Here is an 18,455-nt window from a genome sequence, read left to right on the forward strand (position 1 = left end):
CCAATAATCTGGTGTGTGGTGGGTGTTCTGGCAGTATGGCTGCCATCTCATCATCCAGGTGGATGCTGCACATTGGTGGTGGTTGAGGAGATTCCCCCTTCCACATGAAGCAATTTGAGTACCCAGAAAAGCGCAATATAAATGTAACAAATTATTATAATTGTTATTAATCTGACTGTCCTGACGCTGATGTTTGAGAACTGAACTGAGCTGATGATGACATCACTGTTATCTCTGGATCGGCTAAATAACTGAACTGAACGTTTCATATTTGATGATCTTTACACAGTTATTAAACAAAACTAAATCAACATTGAACTGACCCTAACAATGACACTATTTTCTTTTTAGAGTTGCTTTACAGAAGAATTGAACTCTGTTTGAATCACTGAATCATTATTTCCACATTTTCGCTTTAAAACTGCTTTGAAACTATCTGTATTGTTAGGTTTTCTTACCTCACTCTTAAAAATAAACATTCTAGAGGGGAAAGACTATATATAAACGCAATCAGAGCATAAATGTATAATATAAAAAAGAAGCAAATGTACCAGCCTGCAGAGTTGTGCAGTTGGATAAAGTCCATGTCCAACGGTACTGTAGGCTGGAGAGAACGCTGATTAAAAAAAGACAAAACAAGCACCGAACCATTTCCCCCGACAAACAGTTTGCTTGAGGCGAGTAGCGTTTATTTAACATAAAAAACTTAATTCAGCCACTAACTTCTCCGTCTTGATGACATTGCAATATATGACAGGATATGAACCACATGCAATTCCTCTGACTTTGTTTCCATTGGCAGTCGCTCTCAAAGTTTCTGCTCATTTCATTTGCATAAATCGGCAACAATTGGCTTCGCCATTTAATGCTTCACATATCCCAATATGCATTGTGTCATGTATACTTCCTGGACAGTGTAACTCAACGATATAAAAACCACAGAAGCTTGACAATTACATGCAAACATACTGACAGATATTTAGTACTTGGCCTGCTGAAGTTAGAAATATTAGTAGTAACAATAGAGTACTGAGTGAATAGCATCGTAGGCGAGATTAACGTACCAACAGACGTGGGCATCTCGCCCCACTGGAGCACCACGTCTTTAGTGATGCGGCCGTAGGTGTTGACATACACACCCTCGTCTTCATAACACACCAGCAGCTCGATGCCATCCGTGTTGGGCAGGATGATGATGGCGTGCGACTGAATGCTCATCTGAATCTACAACAAAACAAAGAGAGAGGAAGATGAAGGCTGGGAAACACGGCTGGAAAACCCCAATGCTCGTCACTATCAATACTGTACATACGTGAGTGGGCAGATAAATGTCATAGACGGCTCCTGAGTCGACATCCACGGCGTGAAACCCAGAGCAGGACCCATAGATGACCTTTAACCTTTGGCCTTCTTCAACTGTGAGGTCAACTAGCAGTGGCTTGTGCACCAGATCACCAAACGACTACCACAGAAGGAGAGAAACGTCATCATGCCTTTTTAGATTTTACAATAAATATCAGCATGTTTATAATAAGACCCATTTTCACGAAGGATGATAACTATAACTCTATAATAACTTTATTAGCGTCCACACTATCGCTCAATATCGCTTATTATGAGCGCACTGCGCATACATGCTCAAGCTCTTTAAAGCTCTTTTTCTTCGTGGATTCTGATTGGCTGTCAATGTTTTTAGCGTTCATCAGATGTCAAAAGTGATTCCAACAACATCGTTCCTCTGTGCCGTTATCATCATAGTTGAACTTTATACAGCTCGCCGCCAAGAGACGAGCGAACCGCTTGTACAAGGGCACATCATGCTTGACTCGTTCTCATGGACATATTAGGTTCGTCACCTTGAAAGCCATGAATTTATGGTATGGTTTGGGAGCCCACGCATACACCTCTACTGAATTCTTCAGCGCCAGAACCAAGAACTTGATCCTCTCGTACTTCACTGCAGACCAAACAAACAACAGACGTCAGGGCAATACTGTGCAGCGATGAAAGGGAGAACCAGTTAGAGTAGACCGAACAAAGCAGGCCTTTGCTTTAGGGAATGTTTTGGACAGGAACACATACCGACTTTGTAGTGCACACAGCCCTCCAGGTCCCCTACGGTGGTCCAGCCCTGCTTCTTCTCCACCTCAGGGTCATTGTGGAGGATCTTGTTCCTCAGCCACGAAAGATAGTACACACGCAGTTTATTCTTCTTCCCTAGGATTGGAAGCTGGAATCATGACTTATAATAATAATAATTCATTACTTTTAAATAGCGCTATTCTATGTACTCAAAGCGCTTTACACGTGGAAAGGGGGAAAATTTGCATGATTTTCTCTGTAGAAAAAGTATGATTTTCCCATAAGACTGAATCAAAGAATACTGTCAGGAAATCACGATTTTGCACTGATCTTCAACCAGGGTTTAAATAAACTTAAGCTTCAGGTTAAGAGGACTTCATGAGCTCAGCTGAAACCTTTTCGAATAAAATGGAAAAAAACATCCATTTCCTAAGAATTAGCCATGATGTCACAAATGACTTCTATGCACCTTGTACATTTATAAAGATGAATCTGCAGCCAGTCTAAAATAACGAAGCAACTTCAACGTAAAGTACAGGACTTCCTGTGTGTCATGGAATATTTCAACATGTCTGAAGCATGTGTTTGCACAGTTTTTTCATGTCTGAGACTTGACCACAAAGACGGACAGAAATAGAGGAAAATTGGGGAACTACATTGTTTATGGGGGTATGCAAGAGAGGATATTATGTAACAATGAAAGCACACGTGCCGTCACATGAACACACGGGAACATCCTCCTACATACAGATCAATACCCAGAGATCCTGCACGAGGCTTCGGTACCTGATATTGTCACTAGTACGTTAAGTCCCTCCAAAACATCCATTTGTTGAAAGCGTCTACGACTAATGAGCGGGTAGACTTTCCCTTGACCACTGCGATCCAGTAGCATGAGTCCGCTCTCTGTCCCGACTAACAGATTAACACCTGCGGGAGACAGAAACAGAGGACACTTCTCTTAAACACTCCAGTGTCGAGTCAAAGCCACTTCCTCTTCTGTAATGGGACCATTTTCTGATATCAAATATCAACGGAAACGAGTTCATTCAGAGGTTTTTGATAAACGGTGTTCTCTGGGAAAAACATGCACTGATCAGTCATACACAAGAAGACCAGGAATGTAAATTGAGAAAGTAAAAAGGGTCAATTTTACAAAAGTAAACAAAAGCGCCAGTCTCATTGGTCTCCTTAAAAATGACGTTTTTGCGCCTGGCTATTTGCGCGTCGGTGTGCATACTCACATTGGTGCCCTTAGTTTAGCCCCGAGGTGTTAAACGTTGGCGAAAAGCACACGATTATCTTCCCGGTGTGCACACGTCTTTAGGCTTCAATTAAATGACTTGTAAACGGTGTATGTTCAGCGGAGTCTGCGGCGGGAGAGCGAGTGAGGAGCCGAGCGGGAAGTAAGTGGGTCAAGTTCAAACGATGAACACCTGTTTGTGATTTCAGTGATTGGCGGAGATTGGGAGAGAGATCCTGGAGCTTGTGTGGCGGTGTGCGGAGCTGTGTACAAACAATCCGAATTGATCCGTGACCATGTCTGAGGAAGCAGTGAACAGCGGGAAGAGTTTGACGTCGGTGGCGGAGAAAGCCGTATGTGGCGGGAGGACTTTGATCTACAGTGTTTGATGTTAAGAGCGCTGAGGTATTGATTAAAGCACACAAGCTCCAGTATTCGCCGACCCCTCGTCTTCTTCCATCACCCACACTGACTTCATCACAGCGTACAACTGATCCAAATAATGTTTGCCACGTGTTCCAAATACATGCATCAATGTGCACTGGCATGTCCAGACAACACACTTTGATTGAGCTTGTTGGACTGGTGTTAGACTGGTGTCGGACTGGTGTCGAACTGGTGTCGGACTGGTGTCGAACTGGTGTCGGACTGGTGTCGAACTGGTGTCGGACTGGTGTTTGAGTGTTATTGAACTGGTGTCGGACTGGTGTCGGACTGGTGTCGAACTGGTGTCGGACTGGTGTCGGACTGGTGTCGGACTGGTGTCGGACTGGTGTCGGACTGGTGTCGAACTGGTGTTGGACTGGTGTCGATCTGGTGTTGGACTGGTGTTGGACTGGTGTCGGACTGATGTTGGAGTGTTGCTGGACTGGTGTTGGACTGGTGTTGGACTGGTGTCGGACTGATGTTGGAGTGTTGCTGGACTGGTGTTGGACTGGTGTTGGACTGGTGTTGGAGTGTTATTGGACTGGTGTCGGACTGGTGTTGGAGTGGTGTTGGAGTGGTGTTGGAGTGTTATTGGACTGGTGTCGGACTGGTGTTGGAGTGGTGTTGGAGTGTTATTGGACTGGTGTCGGACTGATGTTGGAGTGTTATTGGACTGGTGTCGGACTGGTGTTGGAGTGTTGCTGGACTGGTGTTGGACTGGTGTTGGACTGGTGTCGGACTGATGTTGGAGTGTTGCTGGACTGGTGTTGGACTGGTGTTGGACTGGTGTTGGAGTGTTGCTGGACTGGTGTTGGAGTGTTGCTGGACTGGTGTTGGAGTGTTGCTGGACTGGTGTTGGACTGGTGTTGGAGTGTTATTGGACTGGTGTCGGACTGATGTTGGAGTGTTGTTGGACTGGTGTTGGAGTGTTGTTGGACTGGTGTTGGACTGGTGTTGGAGTGTTGTTGGACTGGTGTTGGAGTGTTATTGGACTGGTGTTGGAGTGGTGTTGGAGTGGTGTTGGACTGGTGTTGGACTGGTGTTGGACTGGTGTTGGACTGGTGTTGGACTGGTGTTGGAGTGGTGTTGGAGTGGTGTTGGACTGGTGTTGGACTGGTATTGGACTGGTGTTGGAGTGGTGTTGGAGTGGTGTTGGAGTGTTGTTGGACTGGTGTTGGAGTGTTATTGGACTGGTGTTGGAGTGGTGTTGGAGTGGTGTTGGACTGGTGTTGGAGTGTTATTGGACTGGTGTTGGAGTGTTGTTGGACTGGTGTTGGAGTGTTATTGGACTGGTGTTGGAGTGTTGTTGGACTGGTGTTGGAGTGGTGTTGGAGTGGTGTTGGAGTGGTGTTGGACTGGTGTTGGAGTGGTGTTGGAGTGGTGTTGGAGTGTTGTTGGACTGGTGTTGGAGTGTTATTGGACTGGTGTTGGAGTGGTGTTGGAGTGGTGTTGGACTGGTGTTGGAGTGTTATTGGACTGGTGTTGGAGTGTTGTTGGACTGGTGTTGGAGTGTTATTGGACTGGTGTTGGAGTGTTGTTGGACTGGTGTTGGAGTGTTATTGGACTGGTGTTGGAGTGGTGTTGGACTGGTGTTGGAGTGTTATTGGACTGGTGTTGGAGTGTTGTTGGACTGGTGTTGGAGTGTTATTGGACTGGTGTTGGAGTGGTGTTGGAGTGGTGTTGGAGTGGTGTTGGACTGGTGTTGGACTGGTATTGGACTGGTGTTGGACTGGTGTTGGACTGATGTTGGACTGGTGTTGGACTGGTGTTGGGAGTGTTGTTGGAGTGGTGTTGGAGTGGTGTTGGACTGGTGTTGGACTGGTATTGGACTGGTGTTGGACTGGTGTTGGACTGGTGTTGGAGTGGTGTTGGACTGGGTTAGAGCGGGACTCACCCCACAGAGCAGCGCACAAGATCTCAGAGTTGAACCTCTTCTTGTATTTACGTATTTCTGGCGTGTCGTTCTGTGGCCGAGTGTTGACAGGATTGACGTTGACCACCGAACCCTTACGGGACGCGTCCTGACGCAGAGCCTCCTGCAGTCGAGCATCATTACTGTAACCTGAGGAACATCACAATGTTTGGGCAAATCAACTCACATTTATCTGGGTAGCACTTTCACACAGAAAACCATGGTCTTTTATAAAATATAAACATCTTCATGACTCAATAATCGTATTTATCAGATTAGAGCTGGATGATAATATAGCTACTTTGCAGCGATACAAGTGATCAAGCAGTTGACATGCGCTCTATGGTATATAATTATACCCTGTACTGTAAGTATATGGATAAATATATATATATATATATATATATATATATATATATCTCACAGGAAAAACAAAACACAACAACATTTAAGAGAATATTGTTGCATCAAGTTATTCCGACATTATTTTCATGACAATTAGGTAAGATTTACACCCAAATTCTGATTACTGTAATGCACTTACAATTTTTTCACTTATATTTCCCATTATTGACAATAAATTAATTCAATAAATTAACTACAGTACAACAAATAGTAGTCTGCTGTATAAATACTTTGAACAAAAAAAAAAGGTCAACAGCACTGAGAATGAGATTTTGAAAAAGAGCTTTCTGGAAATGAAAATTTAAAGCAGCATAATGCAGTTTTTTTTTTTTACCTTAACTGAATAGCTTCGGAGTTATTGCAATGGTTAAATAACTATTTTCGGGTTGAAAAAAGTTCAACAGAAATCCTGCATAGTGCTGCTTTAAAGGGGAAAGTGTTGAATCTTTCCAAAATCATTTCTTCCTTTGTCCAAAAAAAGAGGCTCAATTGCTTTAAGCATTATTTTCTTTTAATGTGTTTTTTATTCCAGCACTTACCAAGATCTGTCAGAACGGTCAAACCATTGACACTGATTATTAAAATGTCATAATTATGCCTCAGATTCAGAGAATTATGTTGATTACCACACAAATCTTTTGTAACTCATCCCTAGTGTTCTCCCAGAGCAGTAGAAGCGCCCTGTCGGCACACACACACACACACACACACACACACACTCACCAGCGTTATTGAGCGCGCTGCCGGTGGACGGAGACACCTGGAGGAGGCGCGGGTCGATGAAGGGAGTGAACGAGGAGGAAGACTTGTGCTTCGGCACAGTGGGAGTCTGTCAGACGACCGGCAGAAAACATTTAGAAAACACCAGAAATTACAGTACACTTTTGTAAATGTAGGAAAAACTCAACTACAACTAAACACACAAATGATAAAATATGAATGACTTGATGGTGGTTGGTGGAAAAAAAAATATGAATAGACTGATGGAAACAATGATCCCTGTAAGTCTTAGAATGAGAAAGAAGGAACAACAGGGGAGAAAATGTATGCAATGCATGCAAGGAGAAACACCTCTGACAAAAGCATTTCTCTTTTCTTGCTTACTGGGGTTCAGTTACGTCTGATTTCCGGCTGCAATCGTTCTGACGCACAACAGCGAAGAAGAATTTCTTCTCATCGCACAAGCACACATAGCTCAAATTTTGTGATGTCGTTTTAGTAGAAAAAATTGGTTTGTTCAGCCTGTGCAGATCCGTTCAGTTTGCAAGAAATGGTGTTTTAAGGGCTTGAGGACACGTAAACCGCTGTCTTCCCCTGGATTCGAAAGATGTGAATGAACGCATTCACTGAACAATGGGCAGCAGTAGTAAACAACATCGCCCACGCGTCTGTGCCATTCATTCATTCACACAGACATGCACTTCAACAGTGCAGTTTACTGACACTATTCAATAACGCCATTAGAACAAAACCCTTATCAGCTGGATCAGCTCCTCCAGATCAAACTACCAGCACTTCTGAGGTAACTTTTCCAGGGTTATTACAATAGCATTATTCCTCACAGCGCAGCTAGACGAGCTAAATGGTAAATGGACTGCATTTATATAGCGCTTTCACAGACCCAATGGCCACCAAAACACTTTACATTTGCCTCACATTCACTCACTCATTCATACACAGACAGTGGTGTCAGCCATACAAGGCGCCATCCAGCTCGTCGGGAGCAGCTGGGGTTAGGTGTCTCACACACACACACACACACACACACACACAGCTGAACTAGGCCTGTCGCGGTTATGGAATTTCCCTTGCGGTAATGTTGAGTGACTCAATAGCGCGATACGCGGTATTACCGCCATTTATTTATTTCATTTATATGTATTTGTTGCTATATAAATAAGGTTTACGATGTGGACAAAAACAAGGACATTTTCAGTAACCAATGTAACCGAAACTAAACCGCGTCTATATGCGCATTGAAAGGCTTTCACTCAGCGCGCATATTGTTGTAACAATGGACTTGAGTCATTAAACCGTTCACTAACCCTAACCCTAACCAACACGTTCAAAAAAGCAGATTCATTAAAAGAGATGGAATGAAACAAGGTGTTCATTATTTTTAACTTTGGAGTTCAAGGCTCAGCTGAGCAGCAATGCGTCACATGGGCAACGCTGAAGCTGATGCTTCACTTATTAGAGCCCAATACTTATTAGAGGCCGTGTTTCACTTTCCTTTGACAACCTTTTCACCACTTCAAAGACAGACGCAGGTAATCACACGCGCTCTCATTCACCGTCTGTGTGAAGCCTCTGTAGACTACAGATCACCAAGATAAACGGTCTTGTTATCATTATGAACTTGTTTAACATTTAACCCACATGCATGAAGTTCAAAACAAGAAAGGTATAGTCTTTTAAAAAAACGTGAATATGGCGGTTACTTGCAATCCCCTGCGGTTGACTTGTCAGAAGCGCGGTACTACAATATTGCGGTTACCGCGACAGCCCTAACATGAACCACTGAGCCACTGCCGCCACCGAGGTAAAGTACAAGATTCTTATTAAACGGGATGTTTTATCGAGCAGCTTGCTTCAACATTTGTGTTTGAATAGCACACGCTCTCAGTGGGCGTGGTCACATTAACACGTAATACGCTATAATTAGCTGAAAGGTAAAAGACTGACATCTCTCTCTCTTTTCATACAGATTACATAAACTGATCATATTTGTTTTTTGTATAAAATGACTTTATTTAAAAGAAAAGAATTTCAGCTTCATAAAGAAAAATCTTGTGTGTCTGTGTCACAAGTATTCACTGAGTTACAGTTAATTTTCGGACGCGTTTCAGAATGAACTTCACTGACAGAGAGAAGGCAAAACTCACATCATGTTTATTTTTCTTTATTTGACAAAAAGCAGAACGCTGTTTTTATTGTTAGTATCCACAAAAAATAGACTCTTAACAGGATCTAATGATGTATAACATTTCAAAATCAACAGATTAATTTGAGTTTAGGCGTGATAGCCGACCCCAGAGGGTGTCTCTTTCTAATGAGAGTGAATCGCTGGAGAAAATGTGAAGCCCAAAAATACTCCACATAACTCCAGTGGATTAATACAGGCCTTCTGAAGCAAAGCCATGCATTTGTGTGAACTTTATAAACTATAATCACTAGCTTCCACCAGACGGCAATACACATCAATCTACGGTGGAAGATTAACCCCTGACCCGACGCACAACGTAAATGACGACCGTGGAAGCTCAGAGGAGTTAGCCATTTTAAAGAGAAATGTCGGATGACTTGAAGGTGAGGAAATCATGGGCAAATTTTTGGGTGAACTATCCCTTTAAGAAAAAAGTTTTCATCCTGAACTTTCATCTTGTAACTAAAACATGCAGTTCTCCAATCATCACATTTAGAATTTCTGATTTTAAAAGGTGTTGATGCTATGTAATGATCATACTTCATAAATGTTTTATGAACACGAGCGAGTCAAGAGTCACTGATGCCGGCTTCACTGGACACAAGTGATTCAAACTGGACACGAGCGAGTCAAGAGTCACTGACGCCTGCTTCACTGGACACAAGTGATTCAAACTGGACACGAGCGAGTCAAGAGTCTCTGAACACGAGCGAGTCAAGAGTCACTGGACACGGACAGCAGACTGATGACCAGCACTACTGACACTGAGGATGAGCTGCTCCTCAAGCTCTTTTCAGACTGTGTTTGCGTTTCTGTACAGACATCAGAAGGATCCCAGCATCAGGAAAGAGCCGATGGGTTATTTTAAACAACGTTCTGGATTGCGTCGGAGGATTACATGTTTGTTCGGAGCATTTGATTGCAGATTTTTTTTATAATCAAACCTTCCCGTTTTTCATCAAGATGTTACAACTACTGCTAGACATGTCCGTCAGTCACATGACCCCACGTGCAAGCGTTGGCTGTCAGTTAAGCCATATTAACCGGTTAACGATGTTGGTTAATCAGTTGAAAGAGTTTGCCAGAAGAATTAGTGTCATAAAAGGTAGAGTGAATAATAGAGAGCTAAAACCTCCCACCATCAGAGAGAGCAGTTGTACCTCTGTCAGGCACAGGAGTCTGTCCGAGGAACTGATGGGGGACAGGGCGGGGCTGTTGGGAGAGGAGGCGGAGCCAGGGGATGAGGAGGCGGAGCCAGGGGGCGAGCGATGACTCTGCTGGAGCAGGTCGGGCAGGAGAGGGTTTGCCCCCCTAAAGCAGTTCCTCTGCACAATCTCTACAGGACTGGGACAACAAGCCTCTTTCCAACCTGAACCCAGCAGTGTCACAGGCCCTGATCTCTGGAACTGAGAAAGGCAAACCTCACGCCATCAGCACTCTTTTTACATCTCTCTGCCCTTCCTTTTGCATAGCTGTGTTTCTGGGCTAAACTTGCAATTAGAGGCCAAAAAAAAGCTGAAGGTGAACAAAAATTCAAACACAATCTTCACAAATAAAAAACATGCATAATTAACATAAAACAAGGACTATGATGAATAAAGGAGCAGTGACAATGGACATAAACAAAGAAAAACAAGTGTCCAACATGTGTGTGTTTGTTTACTGTGTGTGACCACTATTATAGTTTAGAATTATAGAATCCATCTACACTCATTATGTGTGTGTGTGTGTGTGTGTGTGTGTGTGCTCGAGTGTGTGTGAGAGAGTAAGTGTGTGAGTGTGTTTGAGAGAGAGTGTGTGTGTGTGTCACCTGTCTCATGACGAGTGTGCTGTCTTTGCATGGCGTAGAGGAGGCATCATCGTCCTGCACGACCATCGTCTTCGCTGCTTCTGCCTCACCATTACTGAGTCTAGACGAGCTGTCAATCAAACAACCATTGTGTCTAGATGAACATTAGAACAGCACCACAGTTCATCATAGATTAAATCAAAACAGGCATTCTGTCCATCACACGACTGGTGTTTCCTGAGCTAAATGTTGTCTAACAGAATCTCTGCTGCGAGTGCAGTTCTGTTGAAGCTCACCCTCCTCCCCGCGAGTCCTCCGGGCCAGACGTCGACTCGTCCCCGATGTCCTGGTCCACCTCCTCATCATCTTCATCATCAGTGGTGCCGGAGTCGTCGCTGGAGGAAGAGTAATCCGTGGCTTTGTGTTGAGGCCGCACGTCCTCCACCGCGCGCAGTTCCTTCGCCAGAGCCGTCAGATCCTGCAAACACACATGTGACCAGTGATGTCATATCAGATCCTGCAAACACATGTGACCAGTGATGTCATATCAGATCCTGCAAACACACACGTGACCAGTGATGTCATATCAGATCCTGCAAACACACACGTGACCAGTGATGTCATATCAGATCCTGCAAACACACATGTGACCAGTGATGTCATATCAGGACCAGAACAGCTTCATCTGCTCAGCATCCCAGATGGCTTAGAAGAACTCGATATTGAGCAAATATTTCACTTAATCTTAAAAAGGATAACCCACCTGACGTATGTAGCTCTTATAGGCCTATTAGTTTAGTTGGAGTTGATGCTAAGATACTCTCTAAATTACTGGCCAGAAGACTCGAGACGGTTCTCTCCAACCTAATAAAACCTGATCAGACTGGCTTTATTCTGTTACAAATATAAGAAGGCTCCTGAATGTAATACAAAATACAAACCAATCTGTCTCTCTGGATTTAGAGAAGGCTTTTGACAGGGAGGAGTGTGGGTATTTACGGAGACGGTGACTTTCTGAAGTGGATTCAGACCATCTACCATTCCTCTACGTCCTGTGTTATTACTAATGGTTTACGGTCAGATGCCGGAGACAGGGTTGCCCGCTGAGTCCGCTCTTGTTGCGCTGGCTCTGGAAACTCTAGCAGAGCCTGTCAGACAGCATAGAGGTATAACGGGTATTTCTATGATGATGTAGAGCACAAAATATTCTGTTTTTATCATCTCCCGAATTGTCTATACCAACAATGCTGTCTTTATTTGACGAGTAAATCAATATTCTTCCTCGATTACTGTACCCTCTTCAGACGCTGCCCCTATGGTTGAGCAGGAAAGTCTCTGCAGAGCTGGAAAGTGCATGGCAGGAATGGCAGGAAGCCTAGACAAAAGATTCAATCTTGGTGGTGGTTTAGCTATGCCTAATATTCTATATTATAAGTGGGCTTGCCATGCCAGACTCATTTTGGTCCTACTGTGATCTGTGTCCTAGTGTGGATTCATGGGCTTGTTCCCCATTCTCTATTTGGAGCCTGTTTGCTTGCCCTTACAAGCATGTGGATATAGTGAGGAAAAATCCGATACTTTACAATCCGGTTAAAGATTGGCGTCAGATCTTTGGGAAAGGTGAAACTGTATTTGTCCGGGGCCAAGGCTCGTCTATCTTTAAAACATGGCACATAAAGGGAATCCGTGTAATAGGGGACTTGTTCCAGGATGGCTCCCCAATGTCCATCCAACAATTGCGACAGAAGTATGATCTCCCAAAGCAACACCACTTTGGTTATTTACAAATTCAACATTATGTTTTTTCAAAGCACAAATATGCGCTGAATTCGCCCGCTCTTAGCAATTTGGAGGGTTTCCCCCTCAACATAACTAATGCTGCTCACTTTTCGTCTAGGTTTTATTCTTTTATATACTCTCATACCTCTGGACTTTTGAAAACGATTGCTCACAAATGGGAGAAAGACCTATGCAATGAACATATAGATGATGACCGGCGGGAGGCCATTAAATGTGTGACGTCCACTTTTACTTGTAACCGGCTCAGAGAAACTCAAGATAAGATAATGCATAGGTTACATATAATACCAGTTATAATGAATAAAATGGATCATACTACATCTGCCCTGTGTTTTAAGTGGCACACAGAGTTGGGGACATACTTTAACTGTTTTTGGAGCTGCGAGTATATCTCTAGATTTTGGAGCTTCATTGCTTGCAAAATTAATACCATTTTTCAGATAAAATAGAAAAAAGATCCTGTTCTTTTTCTCCTGGGGCTTCCATCCAAGAGGCAGGACACTTAGGATACATACTGTTAGATAAACTACTACTTGTGGCAAGGAAATGCATCCTTATTAGATGGATCAATGATACTCTGTGGTATAGAGAGATCTTTGCAGTTTTGCCCCATGAGAGACTGGATGTGAGAAAAATAGTCATGTGTGCCAATTAGGGCTCTCTGGGGTGTGGGTCCCTCCTTCTGGAGGTCAGCATGGTCTGGGTTCTTTTGTGTTGGGGTTTCTGATGGGGTTTTTTTGGTTCCAACTGACATGTATCAGTAGGTTACATATAGGTTTTGATTGTTAAACTTTGTGACTAACCTAGTCACCAACATTATTATTTATATATTGGTATTATTTTTATTATTGCTAATGTAGTCCCTTTATTTTTTTCCGAATATGGTTAGACATGTATCTTTCAAAAACTAGTTGGCCTTTTCCCCTCTGGCAACACCTCTGTCTGATTACACCTATCCTCCTCAGTAGAAGAGTCACAATAACTATGCCATGACCATAGCACCACCTAATGTCCAAACCTGGACATTGAAATGGCACTCACAGGCCTCTTTATACAACAGATCGCTTTACAGCTTTACAGTATTAAACATGAAAAACAGTGACTATGTCTTTCAGTGAGAATTACAGCTTCAGTTTCTGCTATAAAGCGTCTCTCAGTGAGATGAACCGGAAAAGATTTACACCCCAAAGAAGGCGGAGCACCGGAGTCCTTCACATACCTGTTTCATCATCATCACTGACCAATGGCAGTTTACCAGCCGGAGAAAACTTTTCCTGAATATGGCAAGCTGCTTCGAACTTACAAGTCACACCAGATCATTCTTCGAGTTCACTTGAAGTATATCGGGCCTTAAGTTACAAATGCTGAAACTGAACTTCAGTAACACAGAACCCGTAATATAACCGTAAGTCTTAATCATAAACTGAAAAAAAGATTCATTGAATGCCATTTAAATGTTACATTTTCCGGATAAAATCACTAGAGATCACATCTTAATGAGAAAAAAGGTCGAGTTACCTGTGGGTCAGCGGACCGATGGCTCGGTTCGGACACACTGCCGTTGGAGAAGGCTTCTGATCGTGGCGGTACAGCAGGTGGCTGCTTCGGCATCACCACGGCCTGAGGAGAACCCTGAACATTCCTCCTGTGCCGCTCGTCCGCCTGCAACACAACAGCTGTCAGAGTCAAACAAACAAACCTTAAACCACAAACAGGCTGTCAGATTCAGGTCCAACAAACCTTTAGAGTCAAAACAAACCTTCAGAGTCAAACAAACCTTCAGAGTCAAACAAACCTTCAGAGTCAAACAAACCTTCAGAGTCAAAACAAACCTTCAGAGTCCAACAAACCTTTAGAGTCAAAACAAACCTTTAGAGTCAAACAAACCTTTAGAGTCAAAACAAACCTTTAGAGTCAAAACAAACCTTTAGAGTCAAACAAACCTTCAGAGTCAAACAAACCTTCAGAGTCCAACAAACCTTTAGAGTCAAAACAAACCTTCAGAGTCAAACAAACCTTCAGAGTCAAACAAACCTTTAGAGTCAAAACAAACCTTCAGAGTCAAACAAACCTTTAGAGTCAAAACAAACCTTCAGAGTCAAACAAACCTTTAGAGTCCAAACAAACCTTCAGAGTCAAAACAAACCTTCAGAGTCAAACAAAGCTTCAATCAAACAAACCTTCAGAGTCAAACAAACCTTTAGAGTCAAAACAAACCTTCAGAGTCAAACAAACCTTCAGAGTCAAACCTTTAGAGTCAAAACAAACCTTCAGAGTCAAACAAACCTTTAGAGTCAAAACAAACCTTCAGAGTAAAACAAACCTTCAGAGTCAAACAAACCTTCAATCAAACAAACCTTCAGAGTCAAACAAACCTTCAGAGTCAAACAAACCTTCAGAGTCAAACAAACGTTCAGTCAAATAAACCTTTAGAGTCAAACAAACCTTCAGTCAAACAAACCTTCAGAGTCAAACAAACCTTCAGAGTCAAACAAACGTTCAGTCAAATAAACCTTTAGAGTCAAACAAACCTTTAGAGTCAAACAAACCTTCAGAGTCAAACAAATCTTTAAACAAACCTTTAGTCAAACAAACCTTTAGAGTCAAACAAACCTTCAGAGTCAAACAAACCTTCAGAGTCAAACAAACATTCAGTCAAACAGATCTTCAGTCAAACAAACCTTCAGTCAAACAAACATTTAGAGTCAAACAAACCTTCAGAGTCAAACAAACCTTCAGTCAAACAAACATTTAGAGTCAAACAAACCTTCATTAAAGCAAACCCTCAGTCAAACAAACTTTCAGTCAAACAAACCTTCAGTCAAACAAACCTTCAGAGTCAAACAAACCTTCAGTCAAACAAACCTTCAGTCAAACAAACATTTAGAGTCAAACAAACCTTCAGTCAAACAAACCTTCAGAGTCAAACAAACCTTCAGTCAAACAAACCTTCAGTCAAACAAACCTTCAGAGTCAAACAAACCTTCAGAGTCAAACAAACCTTCAGAGTCAAACAAACCTTCATTCAAACAAACCTTCAGTCAAACAAACCTTCAGAGTCAAACAAACCTTCAGTCAAACAAACCTTCAGTCAAACAAACCTTCAGAGTCAAACAAACCTTCAGTCTAACAAACCTTCAGATTCAAACAAACCTTTAGAGTCAAACAAACCTTTAGAGTCAAACAAACCTTCAGTCAAACAAACCTTCAGTCAAACAAACCTTCAGAGTCAAACAAACCTTCAAACAAACCTTCAGTCAAACAAACCTCCAGTCAAACAAACCTTTAGAGTCAAACGAACCTTCAGTCAAACAAACCTTTAGTCAAACAAACCTTCAGTCAAACAAACCTTCAGAGTCAAACAAACCTTCAGTCAAACAAACCTTCAGAGTCAAACAAACCTTCAGTCAAACAAACCTTTAGTCAAAAAAACCTTCAGTCAAACAAACCTTCAGTCAAACAAACCTTCAGAGTCAAACAAACCTTCAAACAAACCTTCAGAGTCAAACAAACCTTCAGAGTCAAACAAACCTTCAGTCAAACAAACCTTTAGTCAAACAAACCTTCAGTCAAACAAACCTTCAGAGTCAAACAAACCTTCAGTCAAACAAACCTTCAGAGTCAAACAAACCTTCAGTCAAACAAACCTTTAGAGTCAAACAAACCTTCAGTCAAACAAACCTTCAGATTCAAACAAACCTTCAGTCAAACAAACCTTCAGAGTCAAACAAACCTTCAGAGTCAAACAAACCTTCAGTCAAACAAACATTTAGAGTCAAACAAACCTTCATTAAAGCAAACCCTCAGTCAAACAAACTTTCAGTCAAACAAACCTTCAGTCAAACAAACCTTCAGAGTCAAACAAACCTTCAGTCAAACAAACCTTGAGTCAAACAAACATTTAGAGTCAAACAAACCTTCAGTCAAACAAACCTTCAGAGTCAAACAAACCTTCAGTCAAACAAACCTTCAGTCAAACAAACCTTCAGAGTCAAACAAACCTTCAGAGTCAAACAAACCTTCAGAGTCAAACAAACCTTCAGATTCAAACAAACCTTCAGTCAAACAAAACTTCAGAGTCAAACAAACCTTTAGAGTCAAACAAACCTTTAGAGTCAAACAAACCTTCAGTCAAACAAACCTTCATTCAAACAAACCTTCAGTCAAACAAACCTTTAGAGTCAAACAAACCTTCAGTCAAACAAACCTTCAGTCAAACAAACCTTCAGAGTCAAACAAACCTTCAGTCTAACAAACCTTCAGATTCAAACAAACCTTTAGAGTCAAACAAACCTTTAGAGTCAAACAAACCTTCAGTCAAACAAACCTTCAGAGTCAAACAAACCTTCAAACAAACCTTCAGTCAAACAAACCTCCAGTCAAACAAACCTTTAGAGTCAAACGAACCTTCAGTCAAACAAACCTTTAGTCAAACAAACCTTCAGTCAAACAAACCTTCAGAGTCAAACAAACCTTCAGTCAAACAAACCTTCAGAGTCAAACAAACCTTCAGTCAAACAAACCTTTAGTCAAAAAAACCTTCAGTCAAACAAACCTTCAGAGTCAAACAAACCTTCAGTCAAACAAACCTTCAGAGTCAAACAAACCTTCAAACAAACCTTCAGAGTCAAACAAACCTTCAGAGTCAAACAAACCTTCAGTCAAACAAACCTTCAGTCAAACAAACCTTCAGTCAAACAAACCTTCAGAGTCAAACAAACCTTCAGTCAAACAAACCTTCAGAGTCAAACAAACCTTCAGTCAAACAAACCTTTAGAGTCAAACAAACCTTCAGTCAAACAAACCTTCAGATTCAAACAAACCTTCAGTCAAACAAACCTTCAGAGTCAAACAAACCTTCAGAGTCAAACAAACCTTCAGTCAAACAAACCTTCAGAGTCAAACAAACCTTCAGTCAAACAAACCTTTAGAGTCAAACAAACCTTCAGTCAAACAAACCTTCAGATTCAAACAAACCTTCAGTCAAACAAACCTTCAGAGTCAAACAAACCTTCAGAGTCAAACAAACCTTCAGTCAAACAAACATTTAGAGTCAAACAAACCTTCATTAAAGCAAACCCTCAGTCAAACAAACTTTCAGTCAAACAAACCTTCAGTCAAACAAACCTTCAGAGTCAAACAAACCTTCAGTCAAACAAACCTTGAGTCAAACAAACATTTAGAGTCAAACAAACCTTCAGTCAAACAAACCTTCAGAGTCAAACAAACCTTCAGTCAAACAAACCTTCAGTCAAACAAACCTTCAGAGTCAAACAAACCTTCAGAGTCAAACAAACCTTCAGAGTCAAACAAACCTTCAGAGTCAAACAAAACTTCAGAGTCAAACAAACCTTTAGAGTCAAACAAACCTTCAGTCAAACAAACCTTCATTCAAACAAACCTTCAGTCAAACAAACCTTCAGAGTCAAACAAACCTTCAGTCAAACAAACCTTCAGAGTCAAACAAACCTTCAGTCTAACAAACCTTCAGATTCAAACAAACCTTTAGAGTCAAACAAACCTTTAGAGTCAAACAAACCTTCAGTCAAACAAACCTTCAGTCAAACAAACCTTCAGAGTCAAACAAACCTTCAAACAAACCTTCAGTCAAACAAACCTCCAGTCAAACAAACCTTTAGAGTCAAACGAACCTTCAGTCAAACAAACCTTTAGTCAAACAAACCTTCAGTCAAACAAACCTTCAGAGTCAAACAAACCTTCAGTCAAACAAACCTTCAGAGTCAAACAAACCTTCAGTCAAACAAACCTTTAGTCAAAAAAACCTTCAGTCAAACAAACCTTCAGAGTCAAACAAACCTTCAGTCAAACAAACCTTCAGTCAAACAAACCTTCAGAGTCAAACAAACCTTCA

General features: G+C 41.9%; 1 protein-coding gene across 1 annotated transcript in view; it reads right to left on the reverse strand.

Moving 5' to 3' along the window:
- The window catches only part of map4k4 (mitogen-activated protein kinase kinase kinase kinase 4), a 70,745-nt gene that overhangs the window by 13,485 nt on the left and 38,805 nt on the right, over nucleotides 1-18,455 (reverse strand). Inside the window, exons 15-25 of the mRNA XM_089132871.1 lie at nucleotides 14,102-14,245; nucleotides 11,080-11,261; nucleotides 10,805-10,913; nucleotides 10,155-10,400; nucleotides 6,792-6,897; nucleotides 5,646-5,813; nucleotides 2,869-3,012; nucleotides 2,083-2,217; nucleotides 1,857-1,957; nucleotides 1,313-1,462; nucleotides 1,065-1,224 (exon numbers count right to left, since the gene is read on the reverse strand). Coding sequence (XP_088988997.1) covers nucleotides 1,065-1,224; nucleotides 1,313-1,462; nucleotides 1,857-1,957; nucleotides 2,083-2,217; nucleotides 2,869-3,012; nucleotides 5,646-5,813; nucleotides 6,792-6,897; nucleotides 10,155-10,400; nucleotides 10,805-10,913; nucleotides 11,080-11,261; nucleotides 14,102-14,245 — 1,645 coding nt within the window. The remainder of the gene's footprint in view (nucleotides 1-1,064; nucleotides 1,225-1,312; nucleotides 1,463-1,856; nucleotides 1,958-2,082; nucleotides 2,218-2,868; nucleotides 3,013-5,645; nucleotides 5,814-6,791; nucleotides 6,898-10,154; nucleotides 10,401-10,804; nucleotides 10,914-11,079; nucleotides 11,262-14,101; nucleotides 14,246-18,455) is intronic.

Source organism: Pimephales promelas, chromosome 7, assembly GCF_988280905.1.
Source record: "Pimephales promelas chromosome 7, fPimPro1.hap1.1, whole genome shotgun sequence".
NCBI lineage: Eukaryota > Metazoa > Chordata > Actinopteri > Cypriniformes > Leuciscidae > Pimephales > Pimephales promelas.